This window comes from Fomitopsis serialis, assembly GCF_022376445.1.
Source record: "Fomitopsis serialis strain Sig1Antser10 chromosome Unknown B0H18scaffold_182, whole genome shotgun sequence".
NCBI lineage: Eukaryota > Fungi > Basidiomycota > Agaricomycetes > Polyporales > Fomitopsidaceae > Fomitopsis > Fomitopsis serialis.
The window spans coordinates 39,769-65,142 of NW_025955142.1; the positions used below are offsets into that span (position 1 = coordinate 39,769).

Sequence of the window (25,374 nt, forward strand, 5' to 3'; positions counted from 1 at the left end):
AGGTCAAGAAGGTCAAGAAGGTCCAAGAAGGTTGGCTGAGTCAAGACGGATATCGGCCAGGAAAGATACCTCAGCTGATGCTCGGCTCATGCATTGTCTTGGGTGAGACAAGACAGTCGGCTGAATCCAGACTGTGGTCGGCTACAGATTTTCTCCAGCCGAGAGTCGGATAGTGCATCGTCTTGGGCGAGACAAGAAGGTCGGCTGGATCAAGACGGTGGTCGGCTGCAAAAGCTTTGCAGCCGAGAGTCGGATAGTGCATCGTCTTGGGCGAGACAAGAAGGTCGGCTGGATCAAGACGGTGGTCGGCTGCAAAAGCTTTGCAGCCGAGAGTCGGATAGTGCATCGTCTTGGGCGAGACAGAATGGTCGGCTGGGCGAGAATGTCTGGGTCAGCCAATCATCCCACGCACCGCCTTGCCCGCCTTGTGCCGCCTTGCCCGCCTTGTGCTCGGCCGACTCAATCACCTTCCATGAGACGGTTGTGGTCGGCCGAGGTCGGCCCATCCCATCCCATTCCACGAGACTGCACGTCGGCTGTACCATGGTCATCCATGAGACAGCTGAATGGGCTCTATCACCGACACCGCTGCGCCGACGGCCACCACCATCAGCCAGTGCAACGTCGCCGGCGGCGCGCAATGCTGTGAGACCACCACGACTGTAAGAATGCACCAGTACTATAGCGTATGCGATGTACTCACGCACGAATCCCTATCCAGGCTGGGTCCGTTGCGGGTGCCGCCGCGCTTGCGGTCATCGGCGTTGTTGTGGAGGACATCTCGAACGTCATCGGGATCGGCTGCAGCCCTCTGACTGTCGGGCAGTCCTGCAGCTACTCCCCTGTGTGCTGCGATGAGAATGGCTTTGTAAGTTTCTTTTGATGCTCCTGGACTACGCGTCGTGGGGACTGACGGACAATTTGAATGGATTCACAGGGCAATCTCATCTCCATTGGCTGCGCTCCGATCACCGTCTGATAGCATGCGCCATGGTGCTACCGTGACTCTGGCTATTGTATCTGGTCGTTGTGTACGGGTGTGGAAGGGATGTTTGTGGCGCAAGTTTGGTGGTCTATCCCGAGTATCGGTGCCAGTGTTCGAACGAGCCGTGACGCGACGTAGTTCAATAGTTGTGTCTTGTCCCTTAGGTTTATACAGAATATGCACGATGTTATCGGTCACTTCTACTGGATGAAAGATGTTTCGAAGCCCATACACCCGACTCAGCGTTCAATGGAACAATGGCCGACGAAACCGCAACACTTGCCAAACTAAGAGTGTTTGATCCTGATCGGCGTGACGGACGACGCCCACGCAGCCTGGCGCCCGAGACTCGTTGGTCCGTTGCCTCCGAGTCACTGCCACTCGCTAACATATAGTATCTTGCCAACTCAATGCGAACATGCAGTCCAGTGATACACAAAGAGACAAATCGGTCGGATAGGACGGAGTACCCTCAGTCGGTGAGCCGTGGCATCGTCGTGCCGCGGCGAACATCTGGATCTGACTTGCAAGTTGGGCGTCGTGCAGGCCTAATGTCGCCCAAGCTGCTAGTGGGGAGTCGCCCGCGGTGCTTATAATCCATATCTCGGCCTTCATGGAGGACATAGCTATAGTAGCTCAAGGGTAGGCTGCGGAGCTTGACAGAGACTACGTGGCACAGGTTTGCGGTTACTCGGGACACGATTAATACACCAGTCTGGACATGCGTCTGCCTCATGCAGAACCTTCCCAAAACTTTACTGGTCCTAGGCTCTTCTCCCCTTTACCTCTTCCTCCCATCCTCCTCCTCCTCTCCGTCATATCTGTCCCGTCTGTTCCTCGTACTTCCACTGCGCAATATCGTCTCACCGTTTTCACATCGTTGTCTGACGGTGATAGACAGTTCCTCGCAGGTACTTGTCATTCCCTATTGGGTTATATGTTGTCTTATCCCGTCTGACGTGCGCGCACTAGGTCTTTCAGACTGTACACGCGAGTGGTCACCTCCCGTTGACTGGTACCCTGCCACCCGTGCTTCCTCATCGCATCCCAGTCGAAATTTTCAACGACATCATCGCTTGTATGCTATATCGCGCGCTGCCCACCGCTGCGTTGGTCTGCAGGGCGTGGCACGCACTCGCCAACCCATTCATCTACTCTACTGTCGAGGTCCGCAGCCGGAAGAGCTTCAACATGTTGACGGAGCGGTTGCACGCGTCTGCACACATCAAAGAATGGCTCGCGACCACGCGTTGTCTGAGCGTCTCCGACTGCGATTCATCTCGTCTGACCGCCTCGCATCGAGACGTTTTGATCCCCTTCCTCCATGTACTACCGCTCGTTTTCTGTACTGTGATGCCTAGCTTGCAGCATCTGCAGATTGACGCGGGTCTACATCCTGCTATGACGCAATCATTCTTTCCCGCCCTGGCCGAGTTCAGAACTCTGCAGTCATTGCACTTATCCGCATTCCACTTGAATAGCATCTCGGAGCTACAGCGGATCATCTCCGCTCTCACGAAGCTCGAAGACATCACTCTACGTGATGGCAGATTCACTCTGCTGCATTTCGCTAGCGATGCAGACGTTCGAAGATTTCGGTGCAAGTCATAAAATCGAGTTCAGCTTCAACGACTCAGCATCACTTTCGATCCTGAAGCCGATAACCCCAAGTCTATGTCTAGCGTCATCATTGATTGGCTCAAACGCTCTGGCATCTGTGCAAGCCTGCGTCAGATCGATTTAGAGCCTGATCCTACTGCTTTGCCTAGTGCTCGGAGACCCTCAGCTCAGTACGTCCTCCCCTTTGACTTGGTGCGCACTACTACAGTACAAGAAATGACCATAACTTTTCAGCCTGGGTCCTACTGTCCGCTTGCACAGGAAGTGCGGTATCCCCCTTGATGAGACCGGCGTTGGTGGAATCAGGCGACATCTCACGGAGTACCATGCGGACGTGTCTCAGTGTAATGGCAACAGTGACCTCATTCGGTGCGGCTGGAATAACGGCACAGGCGAGTGTGGCCAGGCCGTAGACGCCGTCCACTATGCGCGGCATATTTCAACAGTTCACCTGCACCTCGGTGCATGTATTTGCGAGTACTGTGGAGTGGTTTTCAGCAGGCTGGAATCCTTGAAGCGCCACAAGCAGATGTGCCACACCGTGACACAGGGCATCGGCAACAAAAGCGTAATTGGCCTCCTTAGAGCCGCTGGACAATCCCTCACTCGGGTCTCCATATCAAACCTTGGTCTGTCACACAATTCGTACTCTGCGTTGTTCGATCGAACATCTGACATCAATACACGTTATAGAAAGGATTCGTCGCGAATGTTAAATACAACACTGCGTTGCAATGCTTGCACCTGAATATGGATCTGCTCGATGAAGAGTACCAGTCGAGCTGGTCCCTACTTAAAGAGGAGTCACGCAAAGCACTCTCTACTGTGCAGTCCCATCAGTTGCAGCAGATAACACTTAGTTGCTCGATTCCCGCCCATAATACCAGGACGACGAGCGTCCGCAAACTTGCCGAGACACTCGACTGGCAGGATCTGCACGACGTCATGGTTCGACCGTGTTTTGACTCGCTTCTTGAAGTCAAGGCGAAGTGGTCTATTGCAATTCCAAAGTGGCTTGACGGGGCGCTGGCAGATACGATTGTCGAAGAGTCACATTCGCTGCTTTGCGACTTCCTGAAACCATGGGTCAAACGTGGGATAGTCAACATTTCCTGTCAAAGTCTCTCTATCTAAGAAGGTGTGAGTCATCATCGTATCCGAGGCACCGAGTATCTATCTCACTTAGCTATAGCCGATCCCATGTTCAACAGCGCAGAGCAGGGCGCCGTTTCATACGCGGGAGACTGCGAGACTTCGCCCGTCCCGCACGGGCCCGCAGTTCCAAGGGCGGGAGCAACGATCAGGCGTACATGCGTCCAAGATACCCCCCGAGCGGAGTCGGCGTGTCCGCGAATAGGGACAGTCTCTATTCATGATTCGAGAGCTCGGTTTGCGAGATTCTAGATCATTGCATCGTAGCCGTAGGCGACAGGCAGGGGACCCACAGAATGTCATTTTCCTCATTATATGGGCATTCGTATACCAGATTACCACGCGTTGTCCGTTCGTTCGGGTCTGCTAGGTTCTGTCGGTCTTGTACTACGCCCGCGATACTATTGCAATGCACACTCTTGCTCATGTGCCTTGTTCGCTCGAAGTTCTAGCGGCCCAGACAGCCCACCAGTTATCTGCGTTTGCACGAGTATATCAAGTGTCGCGACCTGAGACCCAAAACGACATAATTTGCAAAGAAACAATCCATCACGGCAACAGCAGCACGTATCTCACCCCGTCAAAGGAACACTGCTCCGAACCCGACAGCGCGCACACCGCTCGCGACGCACGCGTTCCGCCTCAGCGTCAGCGGTCATCGCGCCGATACACCGTGCCTCCGCCTCCCGTGCAGTCCGCTCGGTGCGCAGCTGCGTCTCGAGACCTTCAGTTAAAAAAGTTGGTAAGTCTCCAACTTGCGTCATATGACAAGCAACCTTGACTCACCGAGTATATTTTCCTGGGAAGTCTTCATGTACGCAGATATTTCTCGGAGCTCTGTAGAAGGGGACGACTCGTTAGTATAGATTCGCAGCATTCAACGACACGGTGCGCACCTGTAGCCTTGTTCTCGTTGGCAGCTTTCAATTGCACTCGCAACGCTTATGATGTTTACGTTAGGATAGTCTGTCATCAAACCCGTAACGACGACTGATACTCACATGAAACCTCCGCCGCTAGCTGGTCTCGCCTAGTTGAGCCAGCAGCGCGCTCGCCCTCCAGCTCCTTCGTCAGCGTCTCAACTTGCTCGCGGAGGGCTATCGGGTGCACCGTCAGTACACGAGTAGAGGACATGCGGGTGCGAGCGACATACCAGTGTTCTCGCTCCGCAGTTCTACCTGCAGCCTTACTAGCTTCTTACTGAGCTCTAAGTGCATTGTGTGATCAATATACGCGTAGTGCAATCAAGTATGATCGTTGCTACTCACCCAGTGCCGATCGCTCTGCGCGCTCTCGCCTGTCGGTTTCGGCCTTGAGCTCTCGCTCATGCACGAGATTTCGTTCTGCCTGCACCGCTATGAGAAAGGCAAAGAGTGAGTCCGCGATAGAGCGCTGATAGACTGATAGCCCGTACATGCAACAGCATCGCGAGCCGTCTGCAACTCTGTCTGAAGCCGATCTCGTTCTGCTCGCAGCGCTGGCCCAGCTACACGTCAGCTGGCACTCAGCTCCAGTACCGCATACCCACTTACAAGCAATAGTTGCCTGTGCAGCCCGTCCAGCAGCGTCACCCTGCGCTCCCTTCGTCTTCTCCTGATCGAGCAGCGCCTGCACCCTGCGCATCTCACACACGACCTGCTCCTTCTCTGTGTTCGCCTCGAGTACCCGGATACGCTCCTGCGCCCATTGATACCGCGCGTCCGCCAGCTCCGCATCCTTCCGCGCCGCCTGCACCTGGAAGCCTACTCAACAACGGAGATCAGCACTTGTGCCCGAAGGGAGCTGAGCCAGAGCCCTACCGTTCTCCCGCTCGTAGAACGCATTCTCCCTCTCCTGAAACGCACGTTCGCGCGTCGCCAGCCGCTCAGCTTGGCCTCTGTACAACGTGGCGTCCGCTTGAAGCTGCGCCTCTCGCGCCTGCACAGTCACCGCAGCGGCGAGGGCACTCTTGAGGGTGTCCACCAGGCCCGCCTTTACACTGGCGTCGCTGCCAGCGCTTTCGTTAACCTGAGTCTGGGGCGCCCCCGGGTCGCTCGCTGTGTCCACGCCCGCGTGCAAAAGCGCATGTGTGTCGTCATCATTGGGTTCCTGTTTAACAGTCACTGCTTTTGGCATAGAAGGCCCGGCTCTTGACGTTCGGGACTCGGAATTTACTGTTACGCAGGGGGCCCTGGCCATATGTATGGGGCTCGTGGCTGTCGATGTCTGAGTGGGTGGAGCGTTAGGAGTGTTCTGTATCGCGGTCCCAAAGCCTTGGGGTTGCTTAGCAATTCGCGTCAGGAGCATGACTGTCTCGAGGAACTACGAAACTTACTCGAGAACTAGAGGCTCCATTACTCCGACGATCACCGCTGTGTCCCTGCGCGACGGTACTTGACGGCCCAGCAACTGGAGGATCGTTTTCCGCACACCCCTTCACAAAGACAGGTGGCGGTCGGAACCGCTTCTGCTGAGGGTCGGCGGGTCGGCAGTCAGGCGAACGGGGCCGCTTAGACGACCGGCGACGCTGAGGCGGGGACAGCGCACGCGCAGAAGATCTCATGGCAGCCCTAGAGCTCGGTACATCCTCTTCCCTGCGCAGTCTTTCAGTCAGCGCATGTGGTCACAGAGTAAAGCAACCGGAGCTTACTGTATATGAGCGGTAACCTCCGCACTGCATGATTCGCCTGAGAACGTGATCACAAACGATACGTTGGCTGCACCCACATGTCTAGTTCACGCAACCTGCGGTCTATTTCTCCGTGCTCTTCCCATGTACGCCATATGTTTGGCAGAAACGGTTCGACGGCTCGTCGCTACAGATAGTTTAGTGGGGCAACCTCGTTTGAAGGACTGAGACATACCATAACATTGTCATGACTACTATCCACGGTATCCCATTTGCATCGCGCTACCGGGATTCTTCCTCGCCAAAAGCTTACCACGTCAACCTTCAAGTTGTGAGGGACTCCAAGGCTCTGAAGGTCGCGGTCCACAAAGCGTTCGACGCTGCCCGAGGACTTGTGCAAGGTAGCCTGCCTTGCCTTCTCTCCGCAGTAATTGATGTCCAAGGTGTAGTGATGCATGCCACCTATCATGGAGACGAAAGTATGGGCCAGCTGCCAGCGGTCGAGCGCTGGGCGCGCGTAGGCAAGCTGCCAGCGGCTCACGTGATCGCGTCTGGCAGCCAGTGAACGACTGGCAGTGGCACGGCTGAGGGCTCCCTCGAGTCTCGAGTCTTGACATACACCTTCTCTCACAGGAGCTTGGAATTGACAGCCGGCTGTCGCTGCCTTTTTTTTCATATCTCGAGATGCCCGCAATGGTAGCACAGGAACTGAGAGTGCAGATTGTCTACGGTGGCTCTAAATCGAATGGCGATGTCCTCGACCTCTTTGTGCTGAAAGACCTGAGAGAACTGATATGACTATGCCTGGCGCGAACTTCCTTGTATTTCGTGCAGCGCAATGCGCTTCGTGTGGTCCTGGAGCGGAGATCCTCCCGGTACGTTGAACAGCGCTCTGTCGAACCGATGTCGTGTTAAGCCCCAGTCGCTCCAGGTCATTCTCGCTTCGCAGGCACTGAGCAAGGTTATACGGGCCTCGCGTTCTCGGGCCCTACTCAGAGATATACAAATGTGAGTTCAAAGTCTCATATTGCTCACGACCAACAGTGACTAGTGAGTACTCGATCTATACGGATTCCGCACATGCAGTTCGATATGACAGCGACACTGACATGATTGTCGCTATCAGCCGCATTGCGAGACCCGAGGCGTCGCCTGCTCTGCGTCTCAATGGCCGTCCAGCCCTCCAACTGTGCGACCCTACAAGGCGGTTACCTTCCGCTGTGAGACCCGGCTTCTCACCGGCGCTCGCATCTCAGTCTGCTTGTGCCTCTACTCACCAAACCTTCAAGGAAAATGTCATACAAGTCTCCGGGTCATGGCTGGGGTCACTAGGGCAGGATCGTTGACACCGCTGTCTGTCTCCGGAAGCGGTCGACCGTACTCGGCGGTCACTGCGCCACTGGGCAGCACCCCTCGAGCTCGGACCTGGGGCTCGGAGAACAAGGAAGTGATCGACTTCGCGCACTGGGGCTGACCGGAGAGTCTGTACAGTCCAGCGCTGCCAGCTGCCGTTCCGCGGAGACCCCACACAGATCCGTAACGATATCAGCACAAAATAGCACCCCGCTCACAGACTCAATTGACACGAATCCGAATTCACTTACCGGACGTACCACGGCGGCTCCCGATTCCCCGATTGCGACCTCGAGACCCCGGCTTCCGTACTCTCAGACCCTCTCCAAGTGAACAACGACGAGCGTGCTGCGCAGATCAACGCGTCAACAGACACGAAAGCGAATGCTCGGGGTCCTCATCCTTCCCTACACCCCCAAGCTTCAGCTCATACCGCCCTCGAGTTGCCGACGGTAAGCTTGAAGAGGAAGCGGTCCCCGATGCAGCAAGGTCGACGACCAGCCCCAGCGCCAACAAACGACCGCATCTCTGGCCGTGATGACATTCTTTCCTGGGATAATTCTGGGTCTGCGCTGGTCAAGCTTGAAGTTGACGATGGCGCGCTAACGACTCCGCAGGATTGCATGAAACGTCTTCCGGATACATCGACATTGACGTAGGGAGATAGTGACACACAGTCACAAGAACAGCAGCAACATGGACAACAGCCCGACTCGGTGCCGGCGGCTTCCATCGACTCAGCACCCGAGGGCAAGAGAATCAGGCACCCGCGTGCCCGTGGAGGCGAAAAAGTCCAGGCGGCCAAGGCGCGCACAATGACAATCATTGCTGCTACCGTCGCTGCCCTCGCCACCGATGTGGATGCGGACGGTGCAGCTGAGGCTGAGGCCAGAATTGACGTCGAGGTGGCCTTGCGAGCTTTGCAGGTCAGAGGCCAGCACCTGTAACTGGGGTGGACCCAACTGGAAGTGCGGGGAAACGCAGCACGGATGGACGAGTGCCACTGGTTGGGGGTGAGGGGCACAGACTCTGCGTCTCTTGCGAAGGGAGCCTCTGCTATGAAGAAGCCATCTCCCCGCGACTGGGCTTCCACGAGCAGACCTTGGCGGCCTGACCGGCGTGAATGCGAAGTCCTTCCTCAGAAGTGTAGCACGACCCGCCCACGGTTCACGCAGAGTTTGAGAGTCCTTATAAGCGGCTCCAGCCAGAGGAACAGCGCGGGGCGCAGCTTTGGGTCCAGGACAGGGAGGGCGTTATACCTCCCGGGACGGCCTGGATCTGTGATGGAGGACTGCGAGGAGGATGGTGACGGTGAGTGTCTTCAGTTGCATGACTCGTTCGGTTCGGAAAGCTGAATCTTCGATGGACTTGTGGCTTCAGTGGGCACGCCTCAGAAGAGGGCTAAGCTCGAGGTCAGGAGGTTCAGCGAGTAGGGCATCGCGACGGGGTGCGTAGGCGAGCTACGGAGTCGTATACAATCTAGGGGATCCCTGGTGTCGCGCTTCGCCACAGCCTAGTTTTGTCTTCATTGTTGTCATTGTACTCGCCACAATCTATCGTGTCTTCGAAAAGGTGTGGGATCGTGGGGCTCGATCGTGTACATTGAACAGTGTCCGAAATCGTAGCAAATACATACCAATAAATATCATACCTCTGCCCGCCGTCGGCCTCGACCCACTCATTAGAATTCCGCACAACGGCGCAGTACATTCGCGGCGCACGTCCGCGAGTACGCCCTCCGCGAGCTCGCGCTGCCGCCGCTCCGCCTGTAGTGCGGACTCCGCGGCGCGACGCGCTTCTGACTCTGCTTCCAACTGAGCGCGAAATGCTTCCGTGTCTCGTGTTAGCGATGTTATTGGCCGAGTGTGAGAAACGCACCTACCGGAGATCTCGTCCTGCGTCGCCTTGCGCTCCTCGACAACCTCCCGGAAAGATACCACCGAGGGATCGGGAGGGGGATGCACGCCATAGTGTGCTAGCCGCTGCACCACCACCTTCTCGCGTGCGGCCAGAGTGGTGATCTCTCGCCCTACATCTTCGAGCGAACGCGTCAGGCCTGCGATTGCACTTGCATCCGGTGTCGGGTCGAATGCGGCGTTAGCAGAATGTGACCTTGTCTTCGCAACGTGCGCAGATGAGGATGGCGGAGCCGTGGTTGCGTGGCTCGTAGAGGTTGGATGAATTGACTGGGTAGAGACGGTGGGTGGAGGATGGAGGGCGGAATCATGGACCTTCTCCTCGACTTTGATGTTGGTGGATGTATGCGTCTGCCTGGCAGACATTGTTGTCGGAGGAACGGGGACCGCGTGAGCTGGACGCCCTACGGAGGAAGGCGGTACAGATTGTGGTACGTCCACGTCCATCTGTGCTAGAGTCGCTCCCTGAGACTGAATGTCCGACTTTGCGTGTACTGCAGTACCTGATGATTCTGATGGTCGCCGCGCACCCACAACTTGCGATTGCTGGGTATATGCGGGCGGAACCGTCCTCTTCGCCGATTGTATCGGAGTGCCGCCTCCGTGTGACGAGGGCATTACCGAGGCGAGCTTCGAGTTGGCTGAGGCGGGCTCGGGGGTTGAGCATGGGCTGAAGGAGACAGACGGACTCCTGGCGTTGTTACGGGATGCAGTAGACACTGGGAACTTCTTGTTCGTAAAAATGCGAGGCATTGTTGAGCCATACGAATCTGTCAGCGATGCAAAGTCCGAAACGTGTGTGAGTCGAGGATTGAGTAAGGATGTGTAGCCAAGTGTCTTGGAGACTAGCTCACCTTGTCGAGATGCGGCTGAGCCAGCCTGGGCAGGGCGGGAAATCGGAGATGCAGCTGCTCTTGCGAGAGCGATCGACCTCGGGGCTCTTGGGGCCTTGCCGCTTTCAGGAAAGTACGCCGACTGATTGTGGAATTGTGCTGATGAAGGGAGGGTGTCGGCCGGAGCTCTCATGCCTGGAGCAGGGATGTGAAGGCGTCCACCGCTAAGTTGTCATGTTTACTGGACAAATCAAGCAGTTAGGCAGATTTGCTCACTTGATACTCAGGCTTATTAGCGATCTGTTGCACATGCGTTTGAACGTCGCCCCTCATGTACAGTATCAGAACTCACATGGAACGGTCCGCCAACAACGCCGGGGTGAAGCGTATGGCCTGGAACGTCGATGATATGTCCTCCTCCAAGATCTCAAGAAAAGGAAAGCCGTCAAGGCCCAACCATTATCAAGAACGAGCAGAAGCCGCACAACTCACACCGTGTTCTCTGGCAGTCCACATACACCTCATAGTGGCGGAGCGCCATGTACACCCACACGTGTGACAAGAGGGGAATCCAAGCGCCTTGAGGTCTTCATTGACAAACGCGTCCAGGTATCGCTCCGCGTCTTCCTTCCATTGATTGAACTGACGTGCTTTCTCAGCCTTATAATGGATAAACAAGCAGATCATGCTCGTAACTCCTGTTTCGCCGCTGACATCGAAAGTCATCCACCAGTCTCAACAGCGAGAAGTCTCATCACTCACCGATAGTTCATGACTTGAAGATGTCAGGAGATAGCATGCACTAGTATGTCCTGCGAGGCTTTAGCTCCGGTCGCAATCCGCTGCGATTGAGACGACGGTCTTACAATATAAGTAGGAGATGTAGAATATCAGGGCTTGTATCCGAGCTGCGTAGGAGCTGCTGCGCCAATGTATGTAGAAGTATGGTGCAACGTGGCGGGAGGTTGGGGGAAAGAACAGACTGCAGTAATGTCAACTCGTGGCTGACTCTGAGCGATTATGATTTATCGCTCCGAGCAGGGGAACGTGACGTGACACGCGTCATGTCACGTGGATGTGACAAATCGCGTCTCCCCAAGTGATGCAAGTCGGATGAAACTCTGCGAGCGGATGAGAGCGAGAATAGCTGCATCTGCCCAACGTCGAACATGATACACCTGTTAGGAAACTTGCAGACAATAACACTGTGCTAAACAAATCCAGAAGAAGATAAAAATACTATCTAATAGACCATGTCAAACGCATAGCTATGTACTGTTCGTCCTTGTGATCTGCTACGTGAAATGTCCACCACCTACGCGCCCTAATATGAGTCACAAACCAACTCTGACCGCACAGCAGCCGCCAAACGCACCGTGAGCGCGGAGATCTTCTCCAGGTCCCCCATCAGCGAGCCAAGCTCCGGCGGCGCGCGGCTCTGCCCGCCCCGCCTGCCCTCTGAACCTCGCGTCGACGCCTTCGGCGTCCACGTCCCCGTAAGGCTCGCCGGACCGCGCACGTCACAAGCACGGTATTGCCGCAGGCTCATGTCCATGTGCACCAGCAGCGAAGACACGGTGTCCCGGAGGCCCTTCAGCTCCCGCTGTGTCGCGAGGAGGTCATCTGCCAGGCTGTGCGGCTTCGTGGTGTCGCTATCGACGTCCAGGTCATGCGGAACAAGGGTTCCCGAGGACACAGAGCGTGTATCTTGAGGTGAAGAGGGGCAGATGTCTTGACCTTCGTGCGGTGCTGCCTCGGAACAGGGGAAGAGCGTACGAAGAAGAGCATAGTGTTCCGAGCCTAGTTGGGCTCCCTGAGACAGACAGCTCTCCGGATGAGGCTGCGGAGCAGAAGGCACAGGCTGAGCAGCATTGTTGTAGGGAGAGGCATCCAGTCCAGGGATAGGTAGAGACGAAGATGGAGAGCTCGAGACGTCTAGCAGTCTAGCGACGGTCGGCTCGAGCTTATCGGCCGTCGAACGACTCTTGCATTCCAGAATACGAGACGCTCTGAGAGAGTGAGACTGCTTGACGACCGCGGCGGCCACGGCTGCCTTCACGGCCATCCTCAGAGGGTGCCTGGGCTTCCGCTTGGGACAGACCTGTGTCCCCTGGTGCACTTGCTGACCGTTGTCGAGGTCGCTGGAGTCAGACGAGGTGGTGTCGCGGACACGCGCCGATGGTTGTTGGTCTTCCTTAGAACCCGACGATGGCGACCTAGAGTCGTCTACAAGCATAGGCGACGGGTGGGTAGCGTGCGGTCTTCCTCGAGCATAAGCGTTGACGGCGAGCAAACTTCATCAAGCCTCGACTGTGAAGGCGGACGAGCCTCCTCAGACTGCAGTGATGACAACGATAGACGGCTCTCCTGTAGCTCCAGAGCCGATGGTCCATCCTCCAGAAGCACCGGCGACGGCAGTTGAGATACGATAGCCAGTACGTCGAAAGAGGTCGCCGGCGGTACACCGATCTCCTCAGCTTCTACCTCGCCAGCATCCGTCGACGTGTCCGCTGTGACAGAGCCCGAGACGTTCGTACCAGGTTTGGCGGCAGCAGCAGCAGCTTCAACAGCTTGTCGGGCGATCTTGCGTGCCTTCGCTGCCTGGACCTTCTTACCGCCGCGTGCGCGCGGGTGTCTGCGTCTGCCAGGCTTGACGGGAGTCTCTGGTTGATCGCCCTCAGAGACTGGGGCATCGTCCGTCGACGCCTCCGGGAGATGTTCGTCTCGAGCGGACAGATCGTCGCCAGTGGTAGCCAGAGCAGAGGAGTCGACGGTAGATGCGGCAGAACAAGGTTCGCGGGGTCATGGCTATCGACAGATAGTGCTGGAGCGCCGCCAGGGCTACCGCATTCAGGGAGGTTGCAGACTGCAATTGAGGGTGGCGAGCCTAGCGACGACCGCGAGATGGCTTCTTCAGTTGTGAGGTCGTCGTTGGTGTCCAGAGAGCGCGTTCTTTCACTAGTCTGCGTAGGAGCAACAGTCTCCATCGGGGAGAAAAACGAGAGTTGGCTGATGGCGTGAGGACTCCAGACCTAAGAGACATGCAACAGTTGGGAAGACGAGTCGACGACCTCTCAGGACGGTCACGGTCCGGGTTATGTACTGTAGCAAGAGGGACGGTGTATTACCAGATTAAGACGGTGGCGTATTAGATGTCGGCAAGCGCCGATCCTTGAGTAAGTGCAGCACAAGTCTTACATTCAATTGCTGCTCGAACCTGCCATTGAACTTGAACTAGAAGCTGCTCCTGATTAGTAGTTACTTCCAACTGAGAGACGTAAATCAATTATTGGCACTAGGCAGACACCAAATATGATCTCGTTGACGGGTGAAGCTAGTGTCGCACTCGGTGATGAAAAGAACTTACTTTTACTTACTCGACACCTTTGCAGAAACCAACCATTTGAATGAAAGAAAAATCGTATATGATCGCGGACTGTACATACAGTCAGGAGAGGATCTGTGACTACCGATTCGAATGCTAAGACACGCGAGCCTATCATGACATGCTACGGCACTGATACAGCGCAGAGCGATCAACTACGTAGCTCTGAAGATTGTCAGAACATACACCGAAGAATACCAGCCATCGTTGATTGGGCGAGGCTTGATGCATGCCCCTCGTGTACCCAAAGCATGTTGCTCTACACCACCCATGTCGACATATGAAGTCGAGACGAATATCTTCAGGAACCCTGTATCCTCACGAGCACCTTCAGGAAGCGAGAATCCGAAGGGCTCAGTCCCGGAACCACCGTAGCCGATAGTGAGCTGGCCAGGCTGGTCATTGCTCTTCTTAGGTAGCGGAGGATGTCCTTCTTTGCTGGGTGGTCTGTACCAGCACTATCCAGTGCGACGCGATCAGCTCAATCATCATGTATGCCCTATAATGTATTGATTGAGTCCTCACCTGCGTGGCATATTGTGAGGGATCAAAGTAAAAGACGTAAGGCCACAGGTCAAAGTCGGAGGAGTTGAGCAATGTCAGGCCATAATATTTTGACAGATCACGGGCATCGATCCGCGCCTGCTTCACCGCCTCAGGGACCCAGTATGTTGAAGTCGGGTTGGGCTGGGCCTCCTCCTCCTTTGGGTGAGCAAAGAAGACTTCCCCATCCGGTATGAGAGATGGATACAGCGCGTTACTACCTGAATCAACCTTGAGGGTACGCAGCTGTACTTCGGGTCGGAGGGTTCGGAGGTCATCAGGGGAGTCGGACGTCGGCTCGTTGAAACGATAAAGGTGGAAGTTCCAACGCGCCACGGCCCCGAGGATGTCGTCCGGGGTGCCAACTCCGGACAGGACTATCTGTGATTGTGCGTACTGGAGCGTCAACGGGTCGAACCGCTCCAAGGCCCAACCACCTTCGCACTTATCTAGCGAGACGTCGCAGTCTTTTTTGGTAGTCACCTTGACATATTTGAATTGACTCTGTGTCGAAAGGAGGGTCTCCTCAGTGCAAACCTTCATCGGCTGTGAGTTCCAGAGGTCGACCTCAGCCCTGAAATCATCAAGGTTGTCACGGTCCACGTCGATGAGGTCGGAGGTATTGAGCACCGTACAATGAAGGGCATTGACCTTGTCCGCAATGAGAACCGTGGTATTATTGTAGCCGGGGACACCGGGTCTCAGCACGGTGAAACTCGTGCCAGTCACCACTCCGTGGATGAGACCCGCGCAAATGTGTAAGACGCTGTCGGAGTCGCGACGGATGCGGAATGAAGTCGCCTCGCCCCTGAGCTCGCTCTGGCTGAACAACTGGCGATGCTTGTGCGACCCCTCGCACACAGGATGCTGCTCCTTCATACCAGGAGCTCCGCTGAGCTCCTTGAGTCCCGGGCCCGACAGGCGGTCTATGAGACGCGCGTAGGTGAGCTGGCGCAACAGTTCCTTCCGCGCATATCCCTCCCGCAATGTCGCGAGCAGGTACAGCGTGAAAAGCCCGCGGGGACGCCGGGTGCCTGTGTGGTCAGTGACAGGATTCTCGCGCGCCTTCTCGTTGTCCCGACAGGCCGCCAAGAGGACGTGCGACGCCATCACTTCATGCTTGAGACCCTCGGGCACAACCATCTTCGCATCACGGTTCATGCCAGGTCTCCGGGACCAGATGTCTTGATCAAGGGTCGCTGGCATGGGATAAGGGGAAAAGACTTCAGGGTCGACAGCGCGCGATGCACCGTCCGAGTCGTCGCCTCGCACCACACCCCCCGAGTGACAGGAATCAAAAATTGCGAGCTGATCGCGAAAATGAGCCACGATCGTGTCAGTATGTAGCAAGTTTGACGCAAGGAACGAGACGAACGTACAATATTGTTCCCCTTTGTATCTGCCAACTGTTGTATCAACCCTCCGAATGTTCGATCAGGGATGCCGTTGATATACTCCTCGCTGCTGTCCACTGTGAGGACATCGCACGGTAAAATCGTCTCGATCTTGTTATTGGGAGAAATCCAGCCCTCAGGTGCTTGGACCTGGGAACCATGGCCAGCAAAGAAGAACACTATCGCATCGCCTTCCTTGATGTTAGAATTATTGATGAGATGGCTCTCGAACGTGTGGAGGATGGCTCGACGTGTTGCCTGTTCATTACTGAGCTGAACGATCTGTCCACTAGGGACGCCAAGCGTGACCGTGAGGAAGTCGGCGAAGTCATTCGCATCGTTGACGCAGCCTCTGAGGTTTCGGATGTCGTTGCTCTGGTACTCGTCGATAGCAACAAGTAGGCCGAAGATGGGCGTGTGTGCATCTTTCTTCGGAGTAGGGTTGCTTGTTTGGAGCATGTCCGAGTCCGCAACTGCATTTGCAGGGGCCATCCTGGAATTGCGTCAGTACAGAGACATCAACATAACAATAATGTGTCATACTTGGGCACATCATTCAATTTAGCGGCCGCCTCCCCTGTGGTCGACAATCTCTCTACGCTGCTGAGTGAAAGGGAGATAAGCAAATCGCAATCTAGGAGTGGTCATTGTCGACGCACGAGTGAGGCTGAGCATCAGCTGGTCGATGGTGGCCTTGGCTCCCAGTATGGGGCGGCATCTGGGCAGTGTCACGGTGTCGAGTGGAGCATCGAGAGCTTGGTAGGTCCCTTTATATCTTTGGTTCTGCCGGCGCAGGACGGAACATACAGATGATTCACTCACGCTTGAGCAGGTGTTGATACTGTGGCGGCGAGTGTGGACGTGCACATGAATTGAAGTACACAATGGGCCACTGGATAAGGACGCACCGTTGACCGCATCATTGCGTTCTGAACGCGCGTGCGTCTCGGCCTGCGTGTTGCCGACCACAGAACAGAACTTATTGAATAGAGCGACATAACCTTGTCTAGAACTGGAGAGAGGAGATGAGGAGTGGACCACAGCGAAAAGCAGCTATACTGAGTTCAGCTGTACGAGTTCATCTTCGCAGGCTAAAACGGAGGCAAGACCCAGATAACGTCAGAATGTTGTCAGATCATTTGGCATTGAGTCTATACTGGGACTATCCTCCGAGAACTCGGAACCTCTCACTGCGAGGTTTCTTTTAGAGGATCCCCCTCCACGCAAACCGAGATGTTATTGAATGACACGTACACTATTACACATCCCGTATTGCCTGTGATTCACGAATTAGTGGACTGAAAACATGATTCGACAAGGAACAACCTTTCTACGTAACTCCGGTGTTTTTTTAGGTCTTGCTGTAGGAGAAACCCACGAATGGCGCTGTGAGAGACCGCATCTGAAGGGTGGATCACAGCAGTAGAGATGCGGCGCTGTTCTCTGGAACAGATGTAAGCGCCGCGTTGAGACGGACGCTCAACCAAGAAGGCATAGAGCTGGCGGTACTTGAACTGCCTCCCAGCGGGCTCTCCGCGAGCTTGCGCCCAAGTCCGCTGTTAGGCTTGTTACGGCGCAGCTTCGCTGTGCGGCCAGCGTTCGACAAAGGAACATGAAGCATCTCAGCGCAGGTGTCTATCGCGGTCGATGTAGTGTGGACTCTTTACTCGTGGCAAGAGCAAGACAGACATGAACTCGAGGTCTGATAGCATGCTCAGGACGTACCAACAACTTGATGTACATGTCCACGCCCGCCTAGGCCGTAGTGGTCTCTAACCACACATCTGCCAGCCTTGCATGTGTCTCATCGTTCCCATGCTTCGACAAAGTACCGCTCGGCGACTCGGAAGGGCGGGACGCCTTTGAGCGTTGGGGTCGCTGCCAGGGTATGCCGGCGAGCAGTGACGAGTAAAAGACCTATGGGGCGTATACTAGGAATTCCTGGGACTCCTGAGCATGTATGCAAGGTAGCATGCACCAATCGGTGCCAGATTTGAGAGACCCAGAGGCCGCGAGAGCGCATAAGTAGTCTCCGTTGCTGACCGAAAAGAGTTTTTGAGAACGCACGACTCAGAGCTCGAGAGTCGAGAGAGGTCGAGAGGGCGCCGAAGATCGGACTCGGATCGCCGATCGCAGTCGTTCGTTCGGCGTCATGCTCTCCTCCAACATGTATCATTTACTTTGTTATACGACTGCCTCCTCAAGGCCTCACGATGACGGTCTTGCCGACCTTGAGCTTGAGCATGGCTACAATCAAAATTCCTTTCCGACCGCTGGCACCTCAACTAGATCTGTTTACTACCCGCGGGACCATCATGATAGTATGTACGCTGATGGCAAGCCTCTCCCAATATCCCGAAGACAAATAGGTTACTCTCATCAACGCTAGAGTTGCTACTCATGTCCTCGCTCTCCCGAATGACATGCTCAAGCTCGGCAGGTGGGTGCCTTGCCACGATGATTCGTAACTTGGCATCAGAGTGTGTGCTCGTCGGAGTCAACACTAAGGACCATGGACGTATATTTGAGATTGACATAGCTCCGGAGAACGTGTGTCGCAAGTTCCGCTTTCTCTGCTCTCGAATCACCTGGTATGTTGATGCTATCTTTTCGTCATTCAGCGCTCAGCATCGCCGTATAGCTGGGACAACTTTGTTCACAAGACCGCATGAAGCTCGAGTCCCACTCGAGTCCATCGTGTTAGGTTCCGAAAGCCGCGCGGACTTCCGGACAGGAGCCCATTCAGTGGAAAACCTCGCTGTTAACGGTACAGCCGGAGTGCATTTTGACCGTTGCAAACGGTAGAGCCGCCTCCGGCCGGAGTAGTCCGGGTCTACCGTTAGCAACAATGCACCGCTTGCAACAGGCCGGCCGGGCTTTTGGCCAGGGTAATGTACCTGTTGTAAACAGTCCGGCTGTATAGGCAACGGTCCGGCCGGACCCATACAACATCACTGCAAACAGGCCGGGTGGAGGGCAGGGTTAGCACATGCAACGGAGCGGCCGGCCGGTCCACGTTGCAAACAGAGCGGCCAGACTCAGGCCCCACCACTTCAAATGTTCCGGCCAGGATAAAATCCCTTCATTGCAAGCGGACCAGCCGGAGTGAAGTCTATCTGGTCCAGAATGGGTTGGCCAGCCTAAACAAACTGACTCCACGAACAGGCCGGCCGGGCAGGAGTTGTCCTGCTTCAAACGGTCCGGCCGGTCACAGCCCCCTGGGGGCTATTGAAATACTATATGTATTATGCACCTATGGGGTATACCATCATTAGTAGATCACAGCATAATTTTCCCATGACTTAGGGATGCCTAGTGAAGCTGTAAAACACAAAACAGCCCCACTGGCTGGCCAAATTAACTGGCCAGAGATTTCACTCACCCAGGTTTTTGCTTTACTGGCCATCAAATTAGCCAGGTTGTCCCTACAGGGCCAAATCAATAGGCCGGACATTTCAAAACATTGGCCAGGCATTTTAGTTCATTGGCCGAAGCTTTGAATTCACTGGCCGAAGCTTTTACTTCATTGGCCGAAGCTTTTACTTCATTGGCCGAAGCTTTTCTTCACCGGCCGAAGCTTTGGATTGACCGGCCAAAGCTTCTACTTCACCGGCCGGCGAAAACAGCCGGTGCTCGGCAAAAAATGGCCGGCCAGTGCGCAAAAATGGCCGGCCGGTGGGCAGAACCGGCCGGGCTGTTGAATTACTATATGTGGAAATGTGGTATTGTCTGGGAGCCCTTCATTCATAGAGTCTAGTATTGATTTCCTAGTGTTCAAAGGTACATAGTTAGGCCAGGATATGCGAGACAAGATTTACTCACAGGCTTCTTTGCAAAACATGTTATTCAACTGCTGAAGCCAATATTCTTTGCCCACACTGTTTGACTATCTAGAATGTGTTATTTCAATGCATAGAGTAGATCCCCAAAAGGAATAGTCTTATTCTTCGAAGCTGAATGCAGAACATGAGATAAGGGGTAAGGTATAGTATACATGTCAAACAATGTTGACTTCCTGCAGCCAATCTACATTCCAAACACAGTTTCACAATCTAGAATGGTTCATTACACACAAGGAGTGAGTCGTCCAAAGGAATAGTCTTATTCACATGAGCTGAATGTGGTACAGAGTTAAGGGGATCATGCACAGGCCGGACCATCTCCTATGAGGATTGGCCGGCCGGACCATTACCAACAGTGGGTAGATGTTTCTGTGCCATTCTTGATTGCCAAACCTTGTGGGCAAAGCATATTGGCTTCAGGATGTGAACACAGTATAACATGTATACCCATATACCCACCCTCACCTTAACTCTGTGCTGCCTTCAGCTTGTGTGAATAAGACTATTCCTTTGGAGGACTGATTCCTTGTGGGTCAATGAACTATTCTAGATGGTAAAACACTGTTTGGAAAGAACATTAGCTGCAGGAAGTCAACATGTATACCATACCTGTATACCCCTTATTTGTTGTCCTGCATTCAGCTTCATAGAATAAGACTATTCCTTTTGGGGATCTACTCTATGCATTGTGATAACACATTCTAGATTTTCAAACAGTGTGGGCAAAGAATATTGGCTTCAGGAATTGAATAACATGTTTTGCAAAGAAGCCTGTGAGTAGTAAATCTTGTCTTGCATATCCTGGCCTAACTATGTACCTTTGAACACTAGGAAATCAATACTAGACTCTGCGAATGAAGGGCTCCCAGACAATACCACATTTCCACATATAGTAATTCAACAGCCTGGCCGGTTCTGCCCACCAGCCGGCCATTTTTGTTTTCGCCAGCCGGTGAAGTAGAAGCTTCGGCCGGTCAATCCAAAGCTTCGGCCAGTGAGAAAAAGCTTCGGCCAGTGAGAAAAAGCTTCGGCCAATGAAGGAAAAGCTTCGGTCAATGAATAAAAAGCTTCGGCCAATGAATTAAAAGCTTCGGCCAATGAACTAAAATGCCCGGCCGATGTTTTGAGATGTCCGGCCATTTAATTTGGCTGGTGGCAGCTTCACTAAGCCCCTTTAAAATGTGGGAACACTATGTTGGGCTCCATTAGTGATGGTCTTACATATACAATCATTCAAATCACACTCTGTATCATAATACAATAGGCCGAAGGTTTTTGAATGCCCTCGGCCAGTGTTTGCATGGCTGGCCAGTGAGCTAACAGCTCAGGCAATGTGATAGGGCATGCACTGTGGACATATAATACATGCTACTAGTAGGCTGTTCTAAGGGAGTATGGTCTATTGTTGACTGGCCCAGCCAATACTGGGTCACAATACTGTTGCCCGGCCGGACCGTTACCAATGGATGGTGCCACTGCCCGGCCGGACCGTTACCAGTGTGGAGTGCTAGATTATATGGCCTGGCTAGCCTGCTATCAATGTGGAAAAATGGTCCGGCCGCTCCGTTGCCAGCTAGAGATGATGCAACCCGGCCGGTCTGTTATCAGCCAGGGAGCATGTGCTCCGGCCGGCCCATTGCAACTGGTGAACTATGCACTCCGGCCGGCCCATTACAAATGAAGGATCCCATTTCCCGGCCGGTTCGTTACCATAGGAGAAAGAGTATCCCGGTTGATCTGTTACAATTAAAACCCCTTATTGCCCGGCCGGTCCGTTGCCAGCAAGACACTAAATGGCCCCCTGTTCAGACAGAAAATAGGTGCCCTAGGGATACACCGGCCGGACTGTTTGAACTGGTTTGAGATACGCTCGGCCGGCTTGTTTGAAACCAGTCCGGCCGGCCTGTTTGCAACAAGGAAATCACAGCTCCGGCCGGAGGCGGCTCTACCGTTTGCAATGGTCGAAATGCACTCCGGCTGTACCGTTAGTATCGAGTAGGTACCACTGAATAATGTGCGGACAGGTGACTTTCTGGAGAGAATCTGCTTGACGACGGCGGCGGCGGCCACAGCAGCTCCCACAGCCGCCATCCTCAGAGGGTGCCTAGACTTCCGCTTGGGACAAATATACGTTCTCTAAGACTCTTGCCGACCGTCGGCGAGGTCGCCGGAGGAGAACGAAATAAGGTCGTGAGTACACCGATGGTGACTGGTCCTGCTTGGGCTTCCACGATCGCGGCCGAGTCCTCAGCAGGCATCCGAGTCGGCGACGGCAGCGAACAATCATCCACATGCATAGGCAGCGGGACAGGCGTGTGGGTCTCGAGCACAGGTGACGGCAATGGGCTAGTCGCTAGTCTCCCGTAGGCAGATCACAAACATGCGACGGCAAACGAACCTCCTTAAACTGCAGCGATGATGACAGCGAATTGCTCTCCATCATTGCCGGTCCATCCTCCTGAAGCATCGGCAGCTGCAGCTGAGATACCGATGGCCAATACCTGACGTCAACAGAGGTTGCTGCGTTCAAACTCTGCCAGGATGATAGAGCCCGAGACTATCGCACCAGCTTCGGTAGCTTATCAGACAGTCTTGCGTGCCTTCGCTGCCTGGACCTTCTTGCCGCCGCATGCGCTTGGGCGTCGGCGTCGGCGTCTGCCCGGGTTGACATTGCCTAGGAGCGTCTCTGGTTGTTCACTGCTAGCGACCTCGGAGGGTACGGTATCCGAGTCGTCCGTCGGTGTCGCCGGGAGATGTTCGTCCTGAGCGGAATTGCCAGTGGCAGCTAGAATAGAGGAGTCGATGGTAGATGCGGATCCCGGGGCCCGTCATGTACGTTCGCTTACATGGATCAGTCGCGTCGGTCGGTCTAACAAAACAACCTGCTCGATAGCGGTATCATATTTGGGTTACACCTGAGCTCAAGCCAAGACACTGGTACGACACTACTAAGATCCGCTAGGAGCCGATTGCTCACGCTCGCAGCAAGTCAAGACATACACCGACGAAACCCATGTGTCACTGAATGCCAACTCTACCTTTCTTGCCTCTCGGTCTTTCTGCTTCACCAGACTATTCTGCTCGATGCTCCGCATGTCGACATACGAAGTTGAGACGAAAATCTTGAGGAAGCCAGTGTCCTTCTTGACATTGGCTGGGAGTGAGAATTGGATACTGTCAGTTCCTCCCGCACCGTAGCCGATTGTTAGTCGACCAGGTTCGTCCCCGTTTCGTCGGGGCAGTGGAGCTTTGACTTTGTTACCAGGCGGCAGATACCAGTGCTGACATACTCTGTCAACCACGAATGACATGTAGATCAAGTTGGGAAGACTACTTACCTGTATAGCATAATTGGAGGGATCGAAGTAGAACACGTAAGGAAAGAGGTCGTGATCGGACTCGTTGAGCAGTGTCAGGCCATAGTATGGTGCCATGTCGTGGATACGTGCTTCCTTCACCGTTCCCGGTACCTTGTACGTGGATAACGGATAACACCAAACTTCATCCGCGCTCGCGCGTTCGAACAAGTCTTCACCAATCTTCTGTAAGAGAGGCCGCAACTGTCTCGCCTCGGGTTTCGTCTCAAGACGATGCAACTCTACCTTCGGCCGAAGGAGTTCCACGCTGTCAGGGGTGTGTTGGTCGGTGGGCTGATTGAAGCGATACAAGTGGAAGTTCCAGCGAGCCACGATCTCGAGGATTTCGTTCGGCTGAAGAACGATGTCCGCAGATTTGAAGGCCTTATGCGGTACCGCGTATCGGAACGTCAACGGGTCGAATTGATCGATGATCCAGCAGTCGCCGTCCGTCGAGAGAGAGACGTCGAAGTACTCCGTCGGCCCCACTTTCGTATAATTGAACAAGCCCTGTTTTGAATCAGGCACGGAAGTCCTAACTTTTATCGGCGTGGAATTCCAAGCGATGACCACCGCCATCAGGTCGTCTAGAGCATCCAAGGGTACTAGATCTGGTGTGCTTGGCTGCACGGTGCAACTCCACTCGCTCACGTGTTCCGCGGTGAGCACGACGCCGTCGATGGGGGACCCTTGCCCTCCTTTCCGAGGTTGCATGCTGAATCGCGCGCCCTCCATGACGCCGTGAATACGGCCAGCAGCAACATAGAGTTTCCCATCGTTGTAGCGCATGGCGAACGAGTTTTCCTCCCCGGCTAATTCGGACGTGCTAAAGAGCAACCGATCTCTGTTCTTCCCCTCGCACAGCGGGTGCTGTCCATCAAAAGGGACTCCGCATAGTCTGATGGCCTCGGGACTCAACAGGTGGTCCAGTAGACGCGCGTACGTGAGCTGGCGGAGGGGCTCGTCCTGCTTGTACGCCATACGCAGGAAATTGAGCAAGTGGAACGTGAACAGACCTCGCGTGCGGCCCTCCACGGTGATACGATTCTCCTGCGCCTTCTCGTCTTGACGGCAGGCAGCGAGAAGGACATGCGAGCGCATCGCTGGGTAGGAGAAACCTGTGGGTACGACCATCTTCGCGTCGCGACCTTGACTATCCGAGTCAGGGCGCCACGCCCAGATATCCTGGTCTAGATCTTCTGGGATTGGTGCCCGATGAAGCTCGGGACTTAGCCCGCGAGGCGTCCCGGTCATTCCGCGCATCACACCACCGGAGTGGCAGCAATCGAAGACAGCAATCTATGCACGATGCAACATCAATGAGAGTTATGTCTGCCGTCGTGCGAAACGGTGCATAGATGGGCGGGAGAATAGACGTACGATGTTGTTGCCTTTCTTGGAGGCCAGGCGCCGCATGAGGCCGTCGAATGTCCTGTCTGGAATCCCACTGACAATCTTTCCTTTCTCATTCTTCGTCCTTTCGTCATGCGGACAGATTGTCTCGATCATGTTATTCTCCGCGGCCCAGTTATCGGGTGCTGGTATCCTATCACCGTGGCCTGCGTAGAAGATGACGATCGGATCGTTGGCGTGGATGTGAGGATTATTGATGAGGTCTTTGTTAAATGTGTCGAGGATTGTCACCCGGGTTGCATCCGCATCAGTCAGCCGGACAACCCGGGAGTCGGGAACCTGTAATGTCCCCGTGAGGAACTCAACGAAGTCATCGCCGTCGTGGACACAGCCTCGGAGGTCATTGATCTCGCTGCTCTTGTATTTATCGATGGTGATGACGAGGGCGAAGATGCTGCTGTTATATTTGTTGGCTTCTTGGAGAGCGACCTCCGTGGCAAGGTCAACATCCCCCGTAGGTGCCGCTCTGAATAGGTGTCAAAGCGGACAGTGTATGTAGCAGGAGTGCAACTTACTTGGGAGCATCGTTTACGGTGCTTCCCTGGCTCGGTATTAAGACTCTCTCCCCTCTGAGCGCAGCGTCAATGGCTATCAAGGCAAAGACAAAGCGAGATCTCTCACTCTGTCTTCGATTCGTCGTTCGACGTGGGATCCGGGTCTGGAGTGATGTGTGTCCTAGCCAGACATTAGCTCATCTTCCCTGCGCATCGCCGTGCTAAACCTTACATTTGCGCTCCGCGGTCAATGGGAACACTCGCATCGGCGCGGTGAGGTTCCTCCCTGTGCGACAATCAGTGCTAGTGTGGTCCGTGCAGCCAAACATCCCCGTACTTTGAGAGTTGGCCTTCCGCCTCTGGACGGCGACCAGCTTGTCGTTTGAAGAACCGTTTCATGGCCTCGAAACACTTGGTGCGCGGCATGTTGAGAAACATACAGGTTGGAGGATTGGGCCGATATATAGCGCACCTTCCACT

General features: G+C 54.6%; 8 protein-coding genes across 8 annotated transcripts; 2 read left to right on the forward strand and 6 right to left on the reverse strand.

The window, feature by feature from the left end:
* Positions 1-566: 566 nt before the first annotated feature.
* Positions 567-979, forward strand: B0H18DRAFT_1126112 (uncharacterized protein; the record flags this gene model as incomplete). Its single annotated transcript, XM_048035119.1, has 3 exons — positions 567-662; positions 722-868; positions 938-979. The coding sequence occupies 3 exons, from the start codon at positions 567-569 to the stop codon at positions 977-979; spliced, it is 285 nt and encodes a 94-aa protein (XP_047886106.1).
* A 368-nt stretch (positions 980-1,347) lies between these two features.
* B0H18DRAFT_1047961 (uncharacterized protein) lies at positions 1,348-2,320 on the reverse strand. Its single transcript, XM_048030856.1, has 3 exons — positions 1,958-2,320; positions 1,532-1,896; positions 1,348-1,464 (listed from the first exon to the last, which is right to left on the reverse strand). The coding sequence occupies exons 2-3, from the start codon at positions 1,719-1,721 to the stop codon at positions 1,370-1,372; spliced, it is 285 nt and encodes a 94-aa protein (XP_047886107.1). The 5' UTR covers positions 1,722-1,896; positions 1,958-2,320; the 3' UTR covers positions 1,348-1,369.
* Positions 2,321-2,870: 550 nt separating this feature from the next.
* On the forward strand, positions 2,871-3,128 carry B0H18DRAFT_850897 (uncharacterized protein; the record flags this gene model as incomplete). Its single annotated transcript, XM_048039608.1, has 1 exon — positions 2,871-3,128. A coding segment is annotated over one exon (258 nt), but the record flags the coding sequence as incomplete, so codon positions are not given.
* Positions 3,129-4,158: 1,030 nt separating this feature from the next.
* B0H18DRAFT_1108614 (uncharacterized protein) lies at positions 4,159-5,872 on the reverse strand (the record flags this gene model as incomplete). Its single annotated transcript, XM_048032746.1, has 9 exons — positions 4,159-4,266; positions 4,390-4,481; positions 4,544-4,594; positions 4,654-4,698; positions 4,759-4,854; positions 4,911-4,964; positions 5,026-5,112; positions 5,290-5,499; positions 5,557-5,872. 9 exons carry the CDS (start codon positions 5,870-5,872, stop codon positions 4,159-4,161), a joined length of 1,059 nt encoding a protein of 352 aa, XP_047886109.1.
* A 3,353-nt stretch (positions 5,873-9,225) lies between these two features.
* B0H18DRAFT_1047964 (uncharacterized protein) lies at positions 9,226-11,133 on the reverse strand. The gene is made up of 6 exons (XM_048030857.1): positions 10,960-11,133; positions 10,820-10,893; positions 10,744-10,767; positions 10,489-10,691; positions 9,601-10,404; positions 9,226-9,546 (listed from the first exon to the last, which is right to left on the reverse strand). The coding sequence occupies exons 1-6, from the start codon at positions 10,990-10,992 to the stop codon at positions 9,272-9,274; spliced, it is 1,413 nt and encodes a 470-aa protein (XP_047886110.1). The 5' UTR covers positions 10,993-11,133; the 3' UTR covers positions 9,226-9,271.
* A 533-nt stretch (positions 11,134-11,666) lies between these two features.
* B0H18DRAFT_1047965 (uncharacterized protein) lies at positions 11,667-13,188 on the reverse strand (the record flags this gene model as incomplete). The annotated part of the gene is made up of 2 exons (XM_048030858.1): positions 11,667-12,728; positions 12,752-13,188. Coding segments are annotated over 2 exons (1,374 nt in total), but the record flags the coding sequence as incomplete, so codon positions are not given.
* A 2,586-nt stretch (positions 13,189-15,774) lies between these two features.
* On the reverse strand, positions 15,775-16,197 carry B0H18DRAFT_849891 (uncharacterized protein; the record flags this gene model as incomplete). Its single annotated transcript, XM_048039595.1, has 1 exon — positions 15,775-16,197. A coding segment is annotated over one exon (423 nt), but the record flags the coding sequence as incomplete, so codon positions are not given.
* An 8,044-nt stretch (positions 16,198-24,241) lies between these two features.
* Positions 24,242-24,802, reverse strand: B0H18DRAFT_853662 (peptidase C14, caspase domain-containing protein; the record flags this gene model as incomplete). The annotated part of the gene is made up of 2 exons (XM_048039625.1): positions 24,242-24,286; positions 24,368-24,802. Coding segments are annotated over 2 exons (480 nt in total), but the record flags the coding sequence as incomplete, so codon positions are not given.
* Between the last annotated feature and the right edge of the window lie 572 nt (positions 24,803-25,374).